Source organism: Centroberyx affinis, unplaced genomic scaffold, assembly GCF_046629955.1.
Source record: "Centroberyx affinis isolate AG114_WGS23_722 - 3 ecotype Tasmania unplaced genomic scaffold, CSIRO-AGI_Caff_v1 ptg002144l_1, whole genome shotgun sequence".
NCBI classification, from domain to species: domain Eukaryota; kingdom Metazoa; phylum Chordata; class Actinopteri; order Beryciformes; family Berycidae; genus Centroberyx; species Centroberyx affinis.
In genome coordinates, this window is record NW_027280462.1 from 197058 (window position 1) to 214555 (window position 17498).

Sequence of the window (17498 nt, forward strand, 5' to 3'; positions counted from 1 at the left end):
TGGACCATTGTGAAGTTGTCATGCATGGTTCACATGGAGTGTACAGTACTGTAGCCGAACAATTGTGTTCACTGTTGTGTAACATAATGAATGTAGTGGGTGTGATTTATTTTATTATTTTTTTTGGGGGGGGGGGTTATAGGGCTTACTGGATATACTGGAGTTTTACAGTATTACAAGATTTGGGTCATAGACCAGATTTAGTTCACTATAAATACAACTTTGTTCACCTGATAAAGGAAGGTGATTGTGAAAGGGGCTGAAGCCTTTAACGTTGCTACTTTGTTTCTGTGCAAGATTCCATTTAGGTTTCTGCTACTTTACATGCCTCATGGCAGAGCCTGCAGAAATGAGCATGTGGTAAGTTATGTAATCATTCCTGAGACTATATGTCCATCTGGCATCGATCTACTACAAGCTGTGGCTGTAGCCGCAGTATACCACACAATGTTCAGTTTTCAGAAAATAGGAGACCGACTGGCTATACGAATAGTTTATTGAAAAGCACAGAAGTCGGGATTTAAAAAAAGAAACTGGGCAGCAAATCAAAAGGTAAAGTTATAAAACAGACATAAGTAACAATGATTGAAACAAAATCATTAGCATACTGAAACATGATATATACAGTAAAATACCTTTTCTTAGTCTCAATAGCAAATAATGTTTATATTTACAAACAATATTGGTAAAAGAATCTCTGAGGGTATTAGAAAGCAGTACAAAAGAAGTAAAATATCAAAAATATTACAACATTCAAGAGGAGTAAGCAAAAACTATATAATAGTTCTGCTGATCTACATAGGCTTAAAGCTGAGCAACTACAAAGTTATTGCATAGTAGTATTACTATGATAATAATGCAGTACCATATTATAAAGAAGATAAGTGCTTGTTGTCTTTGCTCTTGATGTGTGTCTTTTTAATGCGAGGGACAAGGAAGATGCTGCCATCAGTTGTCTGCTGGAGGGAGTAGTCAGACGGGGAGTAGGGATTCCCCTTCTCATCTCTCAGCGTACTGAAAACCTCCAGGTACAGGCTGCTGAGCTGCTGCTTCATTTCCCTCAGGTTGCTGCTGTTCCGGCTCTTTTCTCTCAGTAGGCGCTCCTTCTCCTCCTTCAGCGAGTCCAGGTCATACTCCAGCCCCACTATGTTTTCCATCTTGCGTTTGCGGCAGTTCTGGGCGGCTACCTTGTTCTTCCCGCGGCGTCGGATATCTCGGACCAGGGCCAGCTGGGCCTCGCCAAGTTGGTGCTTTGACATTAGCTCATTGAAGTCATCCACAGGCAGGTTGATAATCATGTCCACAGTGAAAGGGATTTGGAGGGCCTTAGCCCTCTGCTCGTCTCTGGAGAGACGCACCTCAGAGCGTTTCTTCTTGTCTTTAGTGAAGGGGGCGTCGTCGTGGCCAGTCTCCTCTACTGGCTCTGTCTTGTGTTGTTTGGGTTTCTTTTCCTGCTGCTGTTGTGGCTGACCTATCGGTCCCAACAGAGACGCTGATTGCTGGAAATCATCAGGTTGGAAATTCAAGCAGAACATTTCTGAGTAATCAGATTCTGCACTCCCAGGGTTGAGGTCTGTCTCCTCCATGTCTGAATCACTATAACCAAAGGACCCGTCACCATATACAGACTTCTCGGGTGAACTAGCAATCGGACTTGTGTTCAGAGAGATTCCCGAATCCGAGTCTGGCAATTCTGCCATCACTTCTTGTTTGCATCTCTCAAATGAATCTGCGGGTGAGAGGCTGTGAATGTCAACTGGTTTGAAGGGAGGCTTGTTTGGTATCTCAGTGCTTCCATTCCCCTCAAGGCCAGGTTGACCACCACTGCTCTCTTCTGGACTGAGAATTGGGTTGGGGTAAAATATGTCACAGAAACTTTCTGCACCGAAGTTGGTATTTAATTGAGGGGCTTTTGCTGTCATTTGACTGAGGTCATCTGGTGGGGCCACATTGGGAAAGGTGTCATCAAACGCATTAATAAATTCAGGGGGGCAAAGATCTACATTGTTTGCCCCCACGTCTGGGATATTAGACAATGGGTAAAAACTGTAGTTTGGATCCTGCACTTCAGGGCTGTTTGTGAGAGGATAGGTAGTTGTCTCCAGAGTGTCCTCCATCTGCATGTTCAGGCATTGCTAAAAAAAGAAAAAGATTCAGAATCATTAAAACATACAATCAACACAGCTATACAATACTGACACCAGCCTATGTAAACAAAAAACAAAGATGTAAAAAAAAAAAAATTATTGGGGACAACGTTTAAACATCAGAAACTAAAGATACCAACATTTTATGTGTTTTATGTGTGTGTGTCTGTGTGTCTGATTACATAAAATACATACAAATTCAATTAGGTTATGTAAAAAAAAAACTAATTATGAAAAAATTAAAACATCCTCCTATGTGATGCTATAATGCCCATGAACTCACTGTACTGCCACATATAAAAAAGGCAAGAACTCAAAGTGAAAGGTCTTCCCTGCACCTAACAGTGATGAAATGCCAGGAGAGTTCTGTACTTTACCAAAGGAGGTGGGTTCACAGAATAAAACTCCAAGACAAATTGGAAAAAGCTCAGGAATCTCCAAGACAGAGCTTCTATCTCTCGGTTGAAAGGGAAGTGGACCAGAGACAAAATCTTCACAAAGCAACTTACAAACTGCCTATGACCCCGTCCATGTCAACAGGAACTCAAAGGAAGACCACCACCACACAAATCTACTGCCTACCCAGCACAGTGGAACAAAAATGCACATTTGAAAGCAGCAGAGTCAATTGAACAAGGTAATGTCACCATCCAATGAGAAGCTGCTTGAGGATACTGAGCTTCATGGAGGGGATTGTAGTCCAGTCTGCTCTGAGACGTAGTGAGAGGTTGAGGCAATGAATGGCACACTGTTCCAACCAAAAGCTAATGGAAACAGAAAGGATTACAATTCCCTCCATCGGCTGCCTTCAAATAAAACTGATAAGGCTGCTAACTCTACAACTATTGAGCACAAATCCAAAAGCTACTGCCAGAAAGCAAAGGTGTCAGAGTGCTGCAACCACTGTGAACAAGAAGGCTTCTTGTTCAGCCAGACGAGGCTAGAGGCTACCTATGATATAAACTGCATCACACCTTGAACGCACCCCCTACCTCTCCGAGTAGTCTCAACACTGAAACCTAATCACAGTGGAATGAGCCGGGCGCACCTGTCTCTGCATATATGAGACCACATTCACATAGGGCAAACAAAAGTGTGTTTGTCCTCTAATGCCTGGCTCCTGCCGCTGATGCATTCTTTGGGTGTTTGTTCCGCCACACAAGCCATCATGCTATTGAGGCGGTAGAATCCATGTATTATACCTGCAGCTCAGGGAGGGACAAAAGCTCCATCCAGGCCTGCTCCAAATCTGGGGAGGTCCTCTGTGGTAGTAGTGGAGCTGGGGAAAGGGGGGTCTGGGGCAAAGGTGGCTGCTCAGGGGACATCATGATGTGGCTGCTGCTGGGGGCTGGAACAACAGCAGTGTCCAGGCAAACAGAGGTGCTCTACAACACAAATTTAGACAGTTTACAATGACACAATGACCTAACACAAAAAAAATGTTGTCAAAGCTGTAATGTCACATGTATGGTATTAATTTATTCAATTCTTACCTCAGTTGCCTCTACCAGGGGAAATGTCTCTGCCAGCAGCTGCAAACATTCATCAAATGACATGGCATCTCCATCCTCTTCTGTGAAGTTGACATTCTGCAAGAAAGGTTCAGATACATTGATTCAAATGAATGCTATATTATGTATACAGTAGCACCCTTTGTGGCACACAATCTAGTAAAAAACAGCATGATTTTGTATGTATAGAGCTTAGATAAAGGTCTTTGCAGAGTAGTTTCTAAAGAGCCGAATACACCAATGCAAACTACAGACCCACCTGTGTTTCCCTAATTACAAAGGATGAGGTGGTTACCTAGCTACAACACAGCTGCAGCCAATCGAGAAAGGGGGGAGTGGCCCACCCCTGACATGACTAATGATGGCCAAGTGCAGGTACCTGTGTAACCTCTAGAGGTGTGGCAGCTGACTGCAGCGGGGCGCTGGGTGGGGGGCGGGGTATGTACTCGCCCGTCTCCTCGTCCAGCTGTAGCTGTGCCAGCAGGGCCTTCTCCTGCTCCCTGAGCAGCTGCAGCCTCTTCTCCTCCTCCAGCTCCCGCTGCCTCTGCAGCTCATGCTCCTTCTGACGATGGCTGTAGTCAAACACCTCACGCCTGGCACCCAGGTCGATGTCCTGCCTCCACAGTATGTCAATCAGCTCCATGTCCTGAAAAGAGACCCGCAGATGCAATCGGTTAGAGAGTCGCAAGCCGTAGCCATACTATCCTGCAGGGAGACTGTGATCAGCCCTGGAACGAGGAAGAGCGTCCCTGCTGTGAAGCGTGGCTGCTGCACCTGCCACACCCTGTCCCTTAGTATCTGTTCATTGGCGACAACGCTGGCATTAATGTCATGGGCAAGAAGCAGCATGAATAATAGATGTACTTCTCTATTTCCCCTGTTACCAGCACACACCAGTAGAAGACGTATCCTCACTGGATACTCTTTCCAAGGGAATTGATCATTTTCCATCCAAATACATGGGGACATTAGGGTTAGACACTGACCTGTGAATTAATTTCTCACATTTAAACTCACAAATACAGCCGATTTATCAGCTTGATCAGCTTAGCTTGATGTGATTTGTGACTTCCTTTTACAGCTTCAAATTGTCAGTTAGTTCTCCAACAGATTTATACTCAAATCCCACTCATTCATATTTACAGGATTTATACAATCAGGATGTCTGAAGTATACATTTCTTTTCTAGTTGTGAGAATCGACAGAGAAGTCCTGATATTATATAACAATACCTAGGCAATTTATTATTCCATTTCTCTTTCATACAACAACAATCAAAAAAACAATATCCCTAAGGGCGATAAAATGTTAGTCAATTAAAATTAGGAATACAAAGCTGTAAATCTATTGCCAGACCTTTCTTTCCTTTGTAATTTTCAGTAACACCATTCAATAGAATATAACATCTTTCATTTAGTCTTCACAGTAAATAAGAATACTGATAACTGATTTCAACATATAGCTATGGGAGTATCACAATATTACACTCTACTACTGATTTTTAACCCATGCCTAATATTTACACAGAAAGTTGATTTAGTAGTGTGGTTGACACATTTAGCAGCAGAGTGCTGATGATAGTATGATATGTTAGACCCAGCGTATCCAGTATATCCAGTAGTACAGCTACGGTGATATTTTGATACCATTTCCTGTAGATCCCCTCACTGGCTGAATGTTATTAGTTGCCTTTTTACCAAGGAATGTCCAGAGATAAACTGTTACTCTCTCCCTTGGGCCTCTTACCGTCTATTACACAGAACTTGTTTACAGAAGGAAACCTTTCACAAGGCCCTTGGTGATTGCATAAACCCAAGATATTGGGTCACAAGTAAACCTCAGAGCATGTGATTGTTTTGTTTGGGGGGGGTGGACACACAACCTATAGCCTAGGCTGCTTAAAGCTACCAGGTCATATGGCCAGAACAGAGAAAACAGAGAGGAAGTAGAGAGGGAGCCGAAAGAAAAATAAAGCACAAAGCAGAACACAACACAAGGAAGAGGATGTGAAATTGAGAAGATGTGAAGTACTCATTAACAGCATTATGGGAAAAAAGTACCAGAAAGGAATCTTCAATATCATGGAAAAAAAATACATGTTTTTACCTTGCTTTGATTCAAATATCAAGGAAAACAGGCAGTGCGTCAAACAAACACCTCTACATATTTAAAGGAAGTGTTGACACGGAGTTTGTCTGACTACAACAGTGGCACTGCAAAATAAGATCCCACTAACCCTCTTTTGCCTCAGTATTGCATCAGAGGCTGTATCAGTCCATGACCACAGCAGGATTAGACGTTACTGAGACTGCCTAGTATAAATCATACTCACCGGGTGAGAGGTAAGCGCCCAACCAGACATTATGGCTGCTGAAGGAATGAGGAAGTGGCCTAAAATGTCTAAGTGGGCAGGCAGAACACACCTCTTGAGGTCATCCATGTTTTCCAAATTCAAAAACCACATTGTATCTATTGGTCACACCTTACAAGCTTATCAGACAAGTCATACAAGGCATCTTACAAACAATCCAATCTAAAAAAGAAAAGGCCTGTCAGCTACACAGGAGAGGTTCAACCAGCTAGCTGCTTTATTGTCGCTGATGAAAAAAATAAAAATTAAGGTGTCTGGTCTGTTAGTGAGAGGGACTGATTAATTAAGCTGTTATATAGGCCTGTTGTGCTAGAATCCCTAATAGTCTGACAAACTGCTCATATTCTGTAATGAAAGCAAATAGTAGTAACGCCATAGACACTGAATACATTGTGTGAACACGGGTGTCAGTAAGTCACAAGTTCAGAGCTGGCATCAGAACAAGGAAACTGGCTCATAAAATAACTTTCTATTTCCTGGATCACTCTGATAGACAAAACACCTCCACGTACACGAACAAAAACATATCTTTTAGTGACACATAATGAGAGTACAGCGAGCAGTCACAAGGCATCCTTCATCCAGAGAAAAAATAAAAAATAAAAGAGACATGTAGGCCAACGACCCTGAGTGACAGTGTGATACAACGCTGTGTCTGGTTAGTATGGGTTGTTCATTTACCTGACTCTTCAGATACAGGCAAGGGCCTCAGAGAGAGTTGACTATTGTAGTTTATTATGCCTCCTTGCATCAGAATTCAGTGGACATCCACCCTTGACCAAGGATGATGAAACACAGCTGCACATGTTCCAAAACAACCCTATAGGCCCACATCCATCAGCTGCGTACTTCCACTGACCCTTTCTTATGACAACCCCATCTAAACACTGAAGATCTAAGGCCTCCTCAACTTTTTTTTTTTTTTTTATATTCAACATCACATCCTTCCTGTATTGAGATTACTGGAAATCTTGTTATGTCTAACCTGTGTTTAAGAAGAAGTTATGTCAATTTGTAGGTTATCTACACTGGGAAACACACAATTCATGATACAGGCTTCAGTATTAAGCTCCTCTGAAGTAGCCTAAAAATATATCATTCAGAATGGTTTAAGAGATAGGCCCATAAACAGATATGGGATCACATGCATGGAGGAGGAAGGGGGTGGAGGGCTGAGACTCTGACAGACAGACACCATGCCAGACACTACGAGGGAAAAAAGGCTTAAGAGCAAAATTTTATGTTTAGCAGCTTATCGGGATGTAGGTAATATCATTTTTACTGTAATTCTCTGTATCAGCCCAAAACAGCTCGAAGTCCAGCCGGGTTTTAATAAGTTTTCCCCCTGTCGAGTAGCCTAAAACCAGACGGTAGAGACATCAATGACTTGCAGAATTGAAAGCTATACAGAGAGTAACCTTAATATTTCTAATGAAACTGTGCCCACGCATTTTCCTATGATGGCCTAGGCTACGTCGGAAGTGTTAGGTAGCTTATACACTGTATTAAGTAAGGTATAGGGTTAGGCCTAGGCTGCCACACTGCGTATCGATTAGCCAGTGGAACAAAATAACCAAGAAACATCAAAAGTTTTACCAAAAACTGAACTCTGTGCTGTCCTCATTATCAAATGCAGAAAAACAGTCAATGTCAGCCGGTTTATTTGTGCCAACAATCACTTTCGATAGGCAATAAATATTTATTTACCTGTTGACTGGCATGTATGGACGGGCACCTCCATTTCCATCATTATGGAGCTCTGCCTTCGCGTAAAAAAAAAAACGCCGTATGATCGAAAATACGAGTATTCCTCAAGAAGCAGATTAGAAAAGGCTTGGCCACCCGGAGGCGAGGAGTCCGGCGCGACAACGTTTGACGGTGAGGAAAATATTGCTTCCTCTAATCTATTGAATATTACGGAAAGCCCAAACAGCACGCTGGCCCTGCCCACAAGCTGCGGCAGCCAGCCCCTCACCGGCCTGACAGGCGATAAGGGCTGTGAATGCAGGACAGGAGGAGCCCGCTAGGCTGAGCCGGCCTGTTACCACACCAGAAAGATTACACAACACATCTGCGTCAAGTTCAAAGTTAATATGTTAATGTGTTAATCTAAAAGTTAGAATACAGTTGATAGATTAATAAAAACTTGCACTACAGCCCGCCCACAGCTTCAGACAACAAGGCGACTAATGAGGAATTATTAAGGCCTGGATAAATTCTGAGCATCATTTTTTAATTTCTAGCCTTCCTAGACTCATTCTACGTTAATTAGCCAGCTGCAGGCTAGTGTTAAACTATAAAAGTCCACTTCTCCTCTAGTAAAGCTAACATCAGAGGAGTTTTGTCTGGTGCAGAGCGCCCCCGCTGGTTGCTGTGCCTGGTGTGGAGATGGAGGCCCTGGGGCCCCAGTGTCCCGTGGAGACACTGCACCCACTCCCACCGGAGGACACGGACACAGAGCTGCCCAGGGGTCAGCAGGCCGGCTTAGGCCGGGGAAAGAAAACTACAGAGTGAATCTCTGTTTGAACTGGCATCACGGATATCCTGACGAAAAGGGACTGTTGTAGGCCTAATCCTATGATACATTTTAGAAGGATAGCCTACTGGAGACATATCACAGCTAAACTATAATAGACTAGACAGGTCTATCTAATAGAAATGGATACCATGGGAGATTAAAAACACCTTTAAATATGATAAGGTCGCTATAACCTCACTATATTGAGGTCCACGTGCACATTAGGCTATAAGTCGCTATATGAGTATTATAACAATGTTATGATTTTTCGTTAGCAGCTTAGTCTAGTATTTTAGATAAATAGCTTATAGCTTGATATGCCCGTGCTTATTGTTAATGTACAATGGTCTCCTGTATTTTAGTCGGTGAAACCAAGACTAGTAGCCTATTAAAGAAAGTTGTTAGGTCTACAGGCTACAGAGCTGAAATCCATCTGAAGCATTCTGACACCTCAGCGTAAGTAAGAAGTTGGATCGCGATGTAATTAAGGTTCGTCTGAAAGATGTCAAGGTAATATAGTAGACTTTAGTACTCGGTCTAGCACCTATCTGTAAAGAAGCTCACACTATAGTGCAGCCCACTGTGCCACTGCGTGAAATTACACTAAAAAGCCTAGTTTTTTTTTTTTTTTCCCTCAAGCGCGCTCATGAACACGCGTTCACGTTTGGCAGCTCCACGTCGACATTCTTCCAGCTGCAGATAGTGAACTGCACAGGACTGGAGGAAGAAAAGGTAAAAGCGGCATAAGGCACCTTACGATTAGTGTACTGCAAGTCCGCAGACGGACCTCAACCGCAGTGAAAATAGGCTTTTGCATTGTTAATCTGGCCATGGCCTGCAATGTTTTCAGATCGCTTTCTGCTTTTGCATTTTATGATCTAGACTATTTGCCCCTCGTGTTGGATTGCAGCTGGCCCCTTGCGTCTACCTCTATCAGGTACAGTATGACTTGCAGAACTTACTTTGCCTTTTACATATTTCTTGTCGTGGAAAATATTGTGACGATAGTGATTGAAACATGCCGTTGTTTTTCTCATTATCTTTTTTGCACTTTGAAAGTTACTGCCAATTAACTGCTGTTGAAGTGGCAAGTGTCCTAACTACCTTCAAACTTAAAGAACTCAATCCTCCTGGAGCTCAGCTGGTCTATTGCATTTTCTTCATAGTTACCACATTTACCTGCATTGTTTAGTGGAGAGATAATTCTCCACTATTCAATTCAGAAAGTTGTTAAAGCTCAACAGGTAGGATCATTACACCCAAGGGCGTTTAGCCCCCGGAGTGAAATACTTCTAATAAAGTCAAACGTGTCTCCAAATTTGAAGTCTTTAAACATGTCAGCTGATACACAGACTGGCCAAAATGTTAACTTTACAACCCTGAAGATGGTCAAAGTTGAAGTGGTGAGTAAACACATTTAAGGGTCTCCGGTCAACTGCTGTACAGGCCTAAATAATATTTAGTCATTCAATCATTGGTGAAGAGAGCTGACAATATGTAAGAATCTCCACTAGGCCTACCTTACCTATTCTATGTGGCTCCAGGCCTCATCTCACAGCAAAGGCCCGGCCCTTAAAGCATTCAAGTGTTGGCCACTTGTTATGCTCTACTCTTACCAAGTGTGAAGATTGAATTACAAAAGCTTCACCCTGAGGGAGAAAATTGCTCAAAAATAATTAAAAGTTTTCCTTGAAACTCAATAGAACGAAGAAAGAGATCATTAGAAAGTTGAAATGTATTATTCTGCCTTGTTTTCTATGCCTTGTTGCAGGTTAAAGGATCACTCAGTGGTGAGGTGGATAAGGGTCTGCTCAAAGGACAAACCTATGAGGTGGCACTGTGACTTTCCAAATAAAGTTCTGTGATACACTTAGACTCTAATTGTTTGCAGTCAGTGCATTACAGAACTTTGTTTTGGGAGTTAATACTTTGGCCTGTGGGAAACAAATCCTCAAACATCTGGACATTCAGCTCACAGCATATTTCTGTTTAAAAATGACTGTTTCTCAAATAAAGCTTGGTTGTTTATTAAGTGTTTCTTGCAGGCTCTATCTTTTTGATAATATAACCATGGTACATTTATATTGCAAAATAGCTGTTGCTTGTGATTGATAACTCAGTGTGTTACATCATTACTTAAAAGAGCAATGTGTGCCATATGGAACGAGTAGTCATGCTGGTCGTGCGACTCATTGGAGGTGAGGCAGAAAGGTAAACAGTATACTGAAATGGTTTCAGGCTATTCTCAATTTCAAAGTGTCACAAAGACAGTCCAATGACAACGTTTTAAGAAGCATAAACCGTAGTCAAAGTCATAGTGATGATGAAATGATGAGTGATAAGATGGTGTTTGTCAAGGTGGCAGACAATGCAACTCAAAGAATGGAGTATACAGTTTTATCATCTCAGTTTCACACACAGATACAATTTATAAGAAAGCCATGATCTATGAAGAACATTTGCAAATTTTAGATGGGCTATTTTGCTGACATTTTGACCAATAGTATTGTTTTCATTTTTCTTTGGTTCCATATGGCCCAGTATTTCATTTTCTTCCATTATCCTATTCCCATCTCAGCTGAAGGCGCCATTGTTAATTTCCATTGCCTCAGAGTTGCCCATGCAACATCATTTCAGGATTCATGTAGACTATCTGTTGATAAAGGTAACATTTATACAGTTCAGTTTGGTATATCTATAGCTATTACAATCTGAATTTGTCCCTGTCGACGTGCTGCCCATTAATCTTTCAAGTAATTATAGTAGGAGAGCTGAATTCTCGGAGACATCTTTTAAAAAACAATCTAAGTTTACTATCTTTGATTCTGCCATGCTCTATAGAGATCATACTATGTAACCAGTCGTATATTGCAATGCATGATGGGACGCACGTAAAATGCTGCCTTCACTTGCTCCTTGTAAGCTCCTATTTCTGACTTCCAAAGTCGTAAATACCACTATGTCGTGCACTCAAGCTCTTACTGTGAGAACCGATGACAAATGGACCCGTTAACAAAAGCAGATTTTTTTGGAGGGGGTGGCTGATATTTTATTTTAGAAAGCAAGTGCTACAGAGGCACTCAGTGCTACAGTTCCAGATGCAATTGGATAAAATAGCCTATGCATCAGATATGTAATTGATTGTTAATTCATTTTATAAAAACAAAATGACAAAGTTAAACAAAGAGTGGCATTTAAAACATACAATACTAATTAATTACAAAGAAAAGCCAAACAAATAGATATGACACATCACATAACTTTTATCGTGAGTTGCGGACACGCCTTCTGATGCTCTCCGCCCCTTATACGTCACATCATAGAATATGAATATCGAATTTTCCCAGCCACCTTTTAACACTTTTTAGGTGGTTCGTGCGCGTTCAACTGTTAATTGCGATATTTCCGACAGTCCGTGAAGGCATCATACTTTCCCTGCGCTGACCTCTGACAGCCGCCGCTCCCTCACTTCACAAACACGGAAGCAGCATGGCGTCCAACAGCAGCTCCGATAGGCAACGAATTGCACAGCAAAGACTGAGGATAATTGCTGGACATTTACAGAAACCCGTGGACGGCGATTCGGCCATTCTAGCCGTTGAGTGCAAAGCTCAGGAGAACAAGCCAAATGTCTCAACTACGGAGAGGACGATTCCGAGGAGGAGGTAAAAGATGAAGCGGTAGCGTCAGTCAGTGGACGAGGCTCCATCCTCAGTCAGTGGTTGTAGATACTTATAAGCCCATCGTCAATAGTAACAGCTGAACTACTGGCTAAACAAGAATCAGTGGAGTGTCATGCACTGATACATCGCATTCCCCCTCTCTTTCAAGCTTGAATAACGTAGGGAGACATTGCTAAATCTGGTAGATTTTTAGTTAGCTTGCTAGCTAACGTTAGTTTGCTCAAACAAAGTAGCCATTCACTTACTGGGGAGTGGGGAGTGGGTGCGGCTGGACTCCCTAATCTCACTGTCTGCTTAACTTCTATTCAACTACAGCTATCTCTGGCTAATTGCAGTTAATTTAGTTAGTGATATGACTGTAATTTTGCAGTCTCAATGACGTTTGTGTAAGGTTAACGTTAGAGCTAACGTTAGCTCATCTTTTGGCATTTTCTGGTGCATCCTTAAGTCATTAACGTTACTGAGGTTTATTAGATTTAATAAGTGTCATTTCGCAATTCAACTTGCGATCCCTTTACTGTTTGCATCCTGAATTTGGTCATCCAAACATGTAGCGTAGTTTAGCCAGTGTGGCCCATTTAGATATATAACTACCTGTACTTGAGTCGATTTGATATGATAAATAGTAGGAGGACATATACGATGTTCAGTAAACCAATGACTCTTATCCGGAGAAGTCCATATATTTCTTTAATTTGATTTTCAGGTACGGGATTCCCATGTAATTTGTAACAATTCAATTGACAGAGGAAAAAGTAGAACTTTTCCGTCTTGCATTTTGATCTGATTGGTTAGGACTAGTGGTGGTCTGACTTTCAACCTATGAGGAGCTCAACTCCTTTTGAGGAAACGCCACCACGCTGTACTGACATCTAGTGTCAGTCCCAGATACCACAGTGGTTGAATATAAGTCTACAGTTGTAAATTTGAATTCCTCCGCTATTCAAATGTTTTGTTTTGCAGCCTTCCACCCAAGTTTATGTTGAGCTTAGATCTGAACATTTTTGCCATTTACTTTTTTTTATTTTTCAAACAACCTGCAACATTACAATATTAGGTCTGAACATTTAATCTTTGCATTGTTGGCTTTTAGCTGATGCTGCAACCCAGTTTGATAATTCACGAAAAGTATAACAAAATTACAAAGTTAAATAAGTCAACATATGTCTGGCACCATTATCAGAAGTAATAGCCTAGTAATAAAGAATTTCATGGTACAACAATATAGTGCAAAACCTAGAAACTGGTAAATGGATAATCTTTTTTAACCTGAGTAGGGATAAACAAACAGAAGTGCTGGTAGGTCCTTACACATTGGGTTTGGGTCTGTGCCGTATCACATAACTTCCTTCCCCCTGCCTTTTGTTAATTTGGACCTAAGCCACTTGCCATCCCGGGCCCCATGTTGTCAAACAAACAAAACAAACAGTCACTGTTTGATTGGATAAGAACCAAGAGAGTGCCTCAGTTCAACTTCTCTCCCACTTTGCAGCGTCTGTTACTACTGCCTTTCTTCTGTGGTTGGTTGCAGTCAAAAGCTTGATTTGCTGGTTGAGTGGGGCCTCGGACACAAATATTAAGGCAACTTTAGCAAAGGCATGATTCAGCCGCTTCTTTTATCTCATCCATCTGTCAAAAGGGGATATCCAGTCATGCTTTATCAGCGGAGAGCCCCTTGTATAGCTATATCTGTATATATTATTCTTGTGTGATCTGGAGAAAGCCATCCATACATTTGTCTGCAACTCCCTGTACACTTGCCATAATCGTAAGTCCTTCTCTAGTCTGTAGTCAGTGAAAAATAGAGTTCAGATGTACTTGCTCTCTTTGGTTCCAGTAATCATATCTCAGCTCACAGACTGTGGCCATGATTAAAATTATCCACAACAATTTTTCTGTGCCAAGAACTCTTGGGATGGTAAAACAATTGCATATATTAATCTAGTGACCATTGGGTAATAGCTTTCACCCTGTTTTGAACCTGTGGTCAATATATGCAACTCTGTTACATCTTGGAGAATCAGTGGCTCACTGGTTATTAGGGTTTCAACCTGTTTTTTGAAACAGTAGTCACCGTCAATATATGCAACTGTCTTGGAAAACCAGTGTTTCATGTGTGGCACAGTTTAATTAGCCAACTGTTGATAATTTGAATTGCTGATATTACTAGAATGCAAAACGATGGATACTTGTGAGCTCTATATTGCTACAAGCCTTTAACCAAATAGTACACAAATTGGGAGATTTCTCAGTAGGCAAAAGATACTACGTTGCCTACAGCGAGAAGCGGACGTTCTTCCATTTTCATTGTGTGACCATTGTGTTTTCAGTACGATGAACAACAGCTGTTTCAGAAAAACTCACTGAGAAAATGTAAACATGAAAACGACAGACAGCATTTTCATGTGACATGCGACAAAGGTCCCAGACCGGATTCGAGCCCAGGACGTCACAGTTGCATGGTATGCGCCTTAGACCACTGAGTCACCAGGACACCCAGGACCTACAGTAGCTCCTTTCAATAGGACCTGCCTATTCTGAATAGGCCCTCAATCACTAAATTGTCCATTGATAACAGCAGTCTGTATTCACCTAGCCACACAGTTTTTCTTTTTGTTGATAAATTTTCTGTCAGTACGTTCACCAGCTATGACAGGACATCACTAGTGGCGAGGATTCAGTGTCTCCCTGTCTCGTTTCCGCTCATGCTTCTAATTTATGAGAAACTCCACTTTGGCAGGCATTAATCTTTATTATGGCTTTTACTCCACTATGGTAGCATCCCATCCCAAGTGACCCATGAGTTATGGTTGCTCTCTGAGTGGTGTTTCCACAAGAAGTGTAAGTAGAGCACATGAACTCTTGTACAGTAATGGTCCATAGGCTATTTAGCGTCGTCTTGAGATGTGAAACCAGTGATGATAATGGAATACCCATCAACAGTCATCTTAAGCCATTGTTTGAGCTTTGTTTGAGTATCATAGCCCCTAATGGTAAACACAGCCATTTTGGAGGCACACCTTTAGTAACTATGGTTACACTCCATTTTGGGCAGTGTTGGATGGGAAATAGCTGACAGCAAAGGGACTCCGTTGGATTAGGCTAGCTACCTCTGTTGATGGGTATGTTGTTTGAATGTGTGGCTCCTGCTCCCTAACATTACCATGACAACAAGCTGTGGTTGCCAGCCTGTGTGCAGAGCGCTGTGCAGTGTCTAGCACCCAGGGAATATTGTAGGTGTTACTGCCTGCACCCTCCCAAACTGTAAATTTGCCAGCTGATATCCAGCCCTGCTTTGAATGAATGGAAAGGTTATGGAATGACTGATTAGTAAAACTGGGACATTTTCCTTAGTGAAATAATGTCGGTCTGGTTAGTTAAAAATATTGCAGCAATGTGTTCAAATATCACTGCAATGTATCAGATTATCAGCAAGGACTTTCCTTTTTTCTTGGTCTTGGTTGATATTGCTTACTTAACCTATATTTTGAACAGGAATTGCATAGCCTATATTACAGACAGAAGAGACAAATTAAGAATATACAAGATCCTCCACCCCCAAAAAGCACCTTCACGTGTGTCTCTGCAACTGCTTCTGATATTTTTTCATGTCCTGTCTTGACTTCAGACAATGCAGACAGTATGAGTCGCTAACTTAACCAAAGCCAATGTTTGTTTTTCCTTAGGCAGGAGATTATGAAATGGAATGGCTGGGGATACAGTGATTCTAAATTCCTCTTCAACAAAAAAGGTCAAGCAGAATTTACCGGAAAAAGGTATAGTATGATTTCACATTACTGCTCTTAGGTTCACTTTTTGGTGATTTATGAGGAGATTAACACTAGCATTCCTTTATAGATGCTAATCTTGTTTTAGTATGGCACATGTGTTTGGCTTCATTGTACCTTTTGTTTGACTTTAGGCTTATTGCAGTAAAAAATACACATATGTATATACACTAAAATATCATCAGGTAGAGGTTTATGAATTGATCATTTTCACAGCCCACACTTCCAGCTCAGCTATTGAAATCATTTGCCTTCTCCTACTCTCACAAGAATGTGGTGCTACTGCCATCTAGTGGTTGGCATTTGAATTGTTCATTGTCATCCGAGAAGGTCACTGGTTGTGATTTTCAGCTTTCTGAAACTCTGTTGCTCATTAACAGGAAGAAACGTTTCCACACCTCCCATTCACACTGCTCATAAATAAAAACATATTATGTTAGTAATTGTTCATGTGTCTCTGGGGGTTGTGGTTAAACATGTGGTTTCACAGATATTCACAGATTGCTGAGGAGGAAAATTTTAGTTTGAATTTCTGTGGGTGTACAATAGCAAAGTCTATTGTCTCCCATTTTAAGTGACTGAACATGGCCTCAGTTTACACTGGCACCAGAATGGATAGCTCTTTTATTTGGTGTCGTCTGTTCTACACCTTTATCTCTGTCTCCCATGACAAAAGCGGAGGTAGAGATGGGCCTTGTTTTTGTAATCATGATGTATGGCTTTAGAACGGACAGCCTTGCCTGTCAGACTCTAAACACAGGGAACTGGTGCAGTGTGTATGAAGAGCTGTATTTTGAGTAATGGATCAAACTGAACAGGATGTTGCACAGCAAATGGTTTCCTCTTTTGCAAGCAAGTTACATTAAACTGCATCGCTGTATGCTCCATGCCCTCTCAACTGAAATGCTACCTGGACAGCATACAGTAACCGAGGCTGGGGCATAGTTGAATGAAAGTCAAAGACAATATTCTCCTCTGCCTCCGCCTCTGAGCTCACTGTGACAGAGGCTTTTTCATTAAAGAGTGTGTTTCATGGTCTCTTGGACAAAGGCAGACCACAGTCCCCTGATGGGCTGGCCCAGGCTGTGCCAGCAGCTCAATTATGCAAGGGTTGGCTGGGGCGATCGCACGGACAGCACTGTCACTGCAGCTCTGCTTGCCTAATAACCTCCTTGGACTCAAATCCCGCACTCCATTCTTATTAGACACAGGGCTTGCTTTCCAACTGAATAAACCCACTTGTGCATTTAGATATTTTTAATCAAGGATTTAGAAGACTTGGTTTAATCCTAGTAACGGAAATAACCAACACATAATGCTTACTTAATTTTGACGATCTTTTTGTCGGCTGTTTTGGCTATATATTCTTTTATACATTCCAGGTATAGGCTAAGTGGTCTAATCCTCCCTAGTCTGAAAGACTGGTTTGAAGGCACATTTGGAATCAGCCTACAGCATAAAAGTCCAGCAACAGTGAGTG

General features: G+C 41.7%; 2 protein-coding genes across 6 annotated transcripts in view; one reads left to right on the forward strand and one right to left on the reverse strand.

The window, feature by feature from the left end:
• Positions 1 to 478: 478 nt before the first annotated feature.
• On the reverse strand, positions 479 to 7917 carry nfe2l2a (nfe2 like bZIP transcription factor 2a). Of its 5 annotated transcripts, none has more exons than XM_071531865.1 (5): positions 7737 to 7917; positions 4038 to 4304; positions 3641 to 3736; positions 3350 to 3532; positions 479 to 2135 (listed from the first exon to the last, which is right to left on the reverse strand). In XM_071531865.1, the coding sequence occupies exons 2-5, from the start codon at positions 4299 to 4301 to the stop codon at positions 870 to 872; spliced, it is 1809 nt and encodes a 602-aa protein (XP_071387966.1). In that variant the 5' UTR covers positions 4302 to 4304; positions 7737 to 7917; the 3' UTR covers positions 479 to 869. The 5 variants fall into 5 exon arrangements, with proteins under 5 accessions (XP_071387966.1, XP_071387968.1, XP_071387967.1 ...); XM_071531867.1 differs by having other exon boundaries at positions 4109 to 4304; positions 7737 to 7916; XM_071531866.1 differs by lacking the exon at positions 7737 to 7917 and adding an exon at positions 5765 to 5943.
• A 4092-nt stretch (positions 7918 to 12009) lies between these two features.
• Positions 12010 to 17498, forward strand: part of agps (alkylglycerone phosphate synthase) — a 28786-nt gene continuing 23297 nt past the window's right edge. Inside the window, exons 1-3 of the mRNA XM_071531862.1 lie at positions 12010 to 12212; positions 15917 to 16006; positions 17401 to 17491. Coding sequence (XP_071387963.1) covers positions 12037 to 12212; positions 15917 to 16006; positions 17401 to 17491 — 357 coding nt within the window. The 5' untranslated portion in view covers positions 12010 to 12036. The remainder of the gene's footprint in view (positions 12213 to 15916; positions 16007 to 17400; positions 17492 to 17498) is intronic.

What these genes read in the sequence shown, in the direction of transcription:
- nfe2l2a (XM_071531865.1), bottom strand. Translation starts at nt 4,301, where the DNA reads ATGGAGCTGATTGACATACTGTGGAGGCAGGACATCGACCTGGGTGCC. An exon ending in CACCTCTAGAGGTTACACAG is followed by an intron (nt 3,737 to 4,037) that starts GTACCTGCACTT and finishes CCTTTCTTGCAG; the next exon opens with AATGTCAACTTCACAGAAGA. An exon ending in CCCTGGTAGAGGCAACTGAG is followed by an intron (nt 3,533 to 3,640) that starts GTAAGAATTGAA and finishes TTTGTGTTGTAG; the next exon opens with AGCACCTCTGTTTGCCTGGA.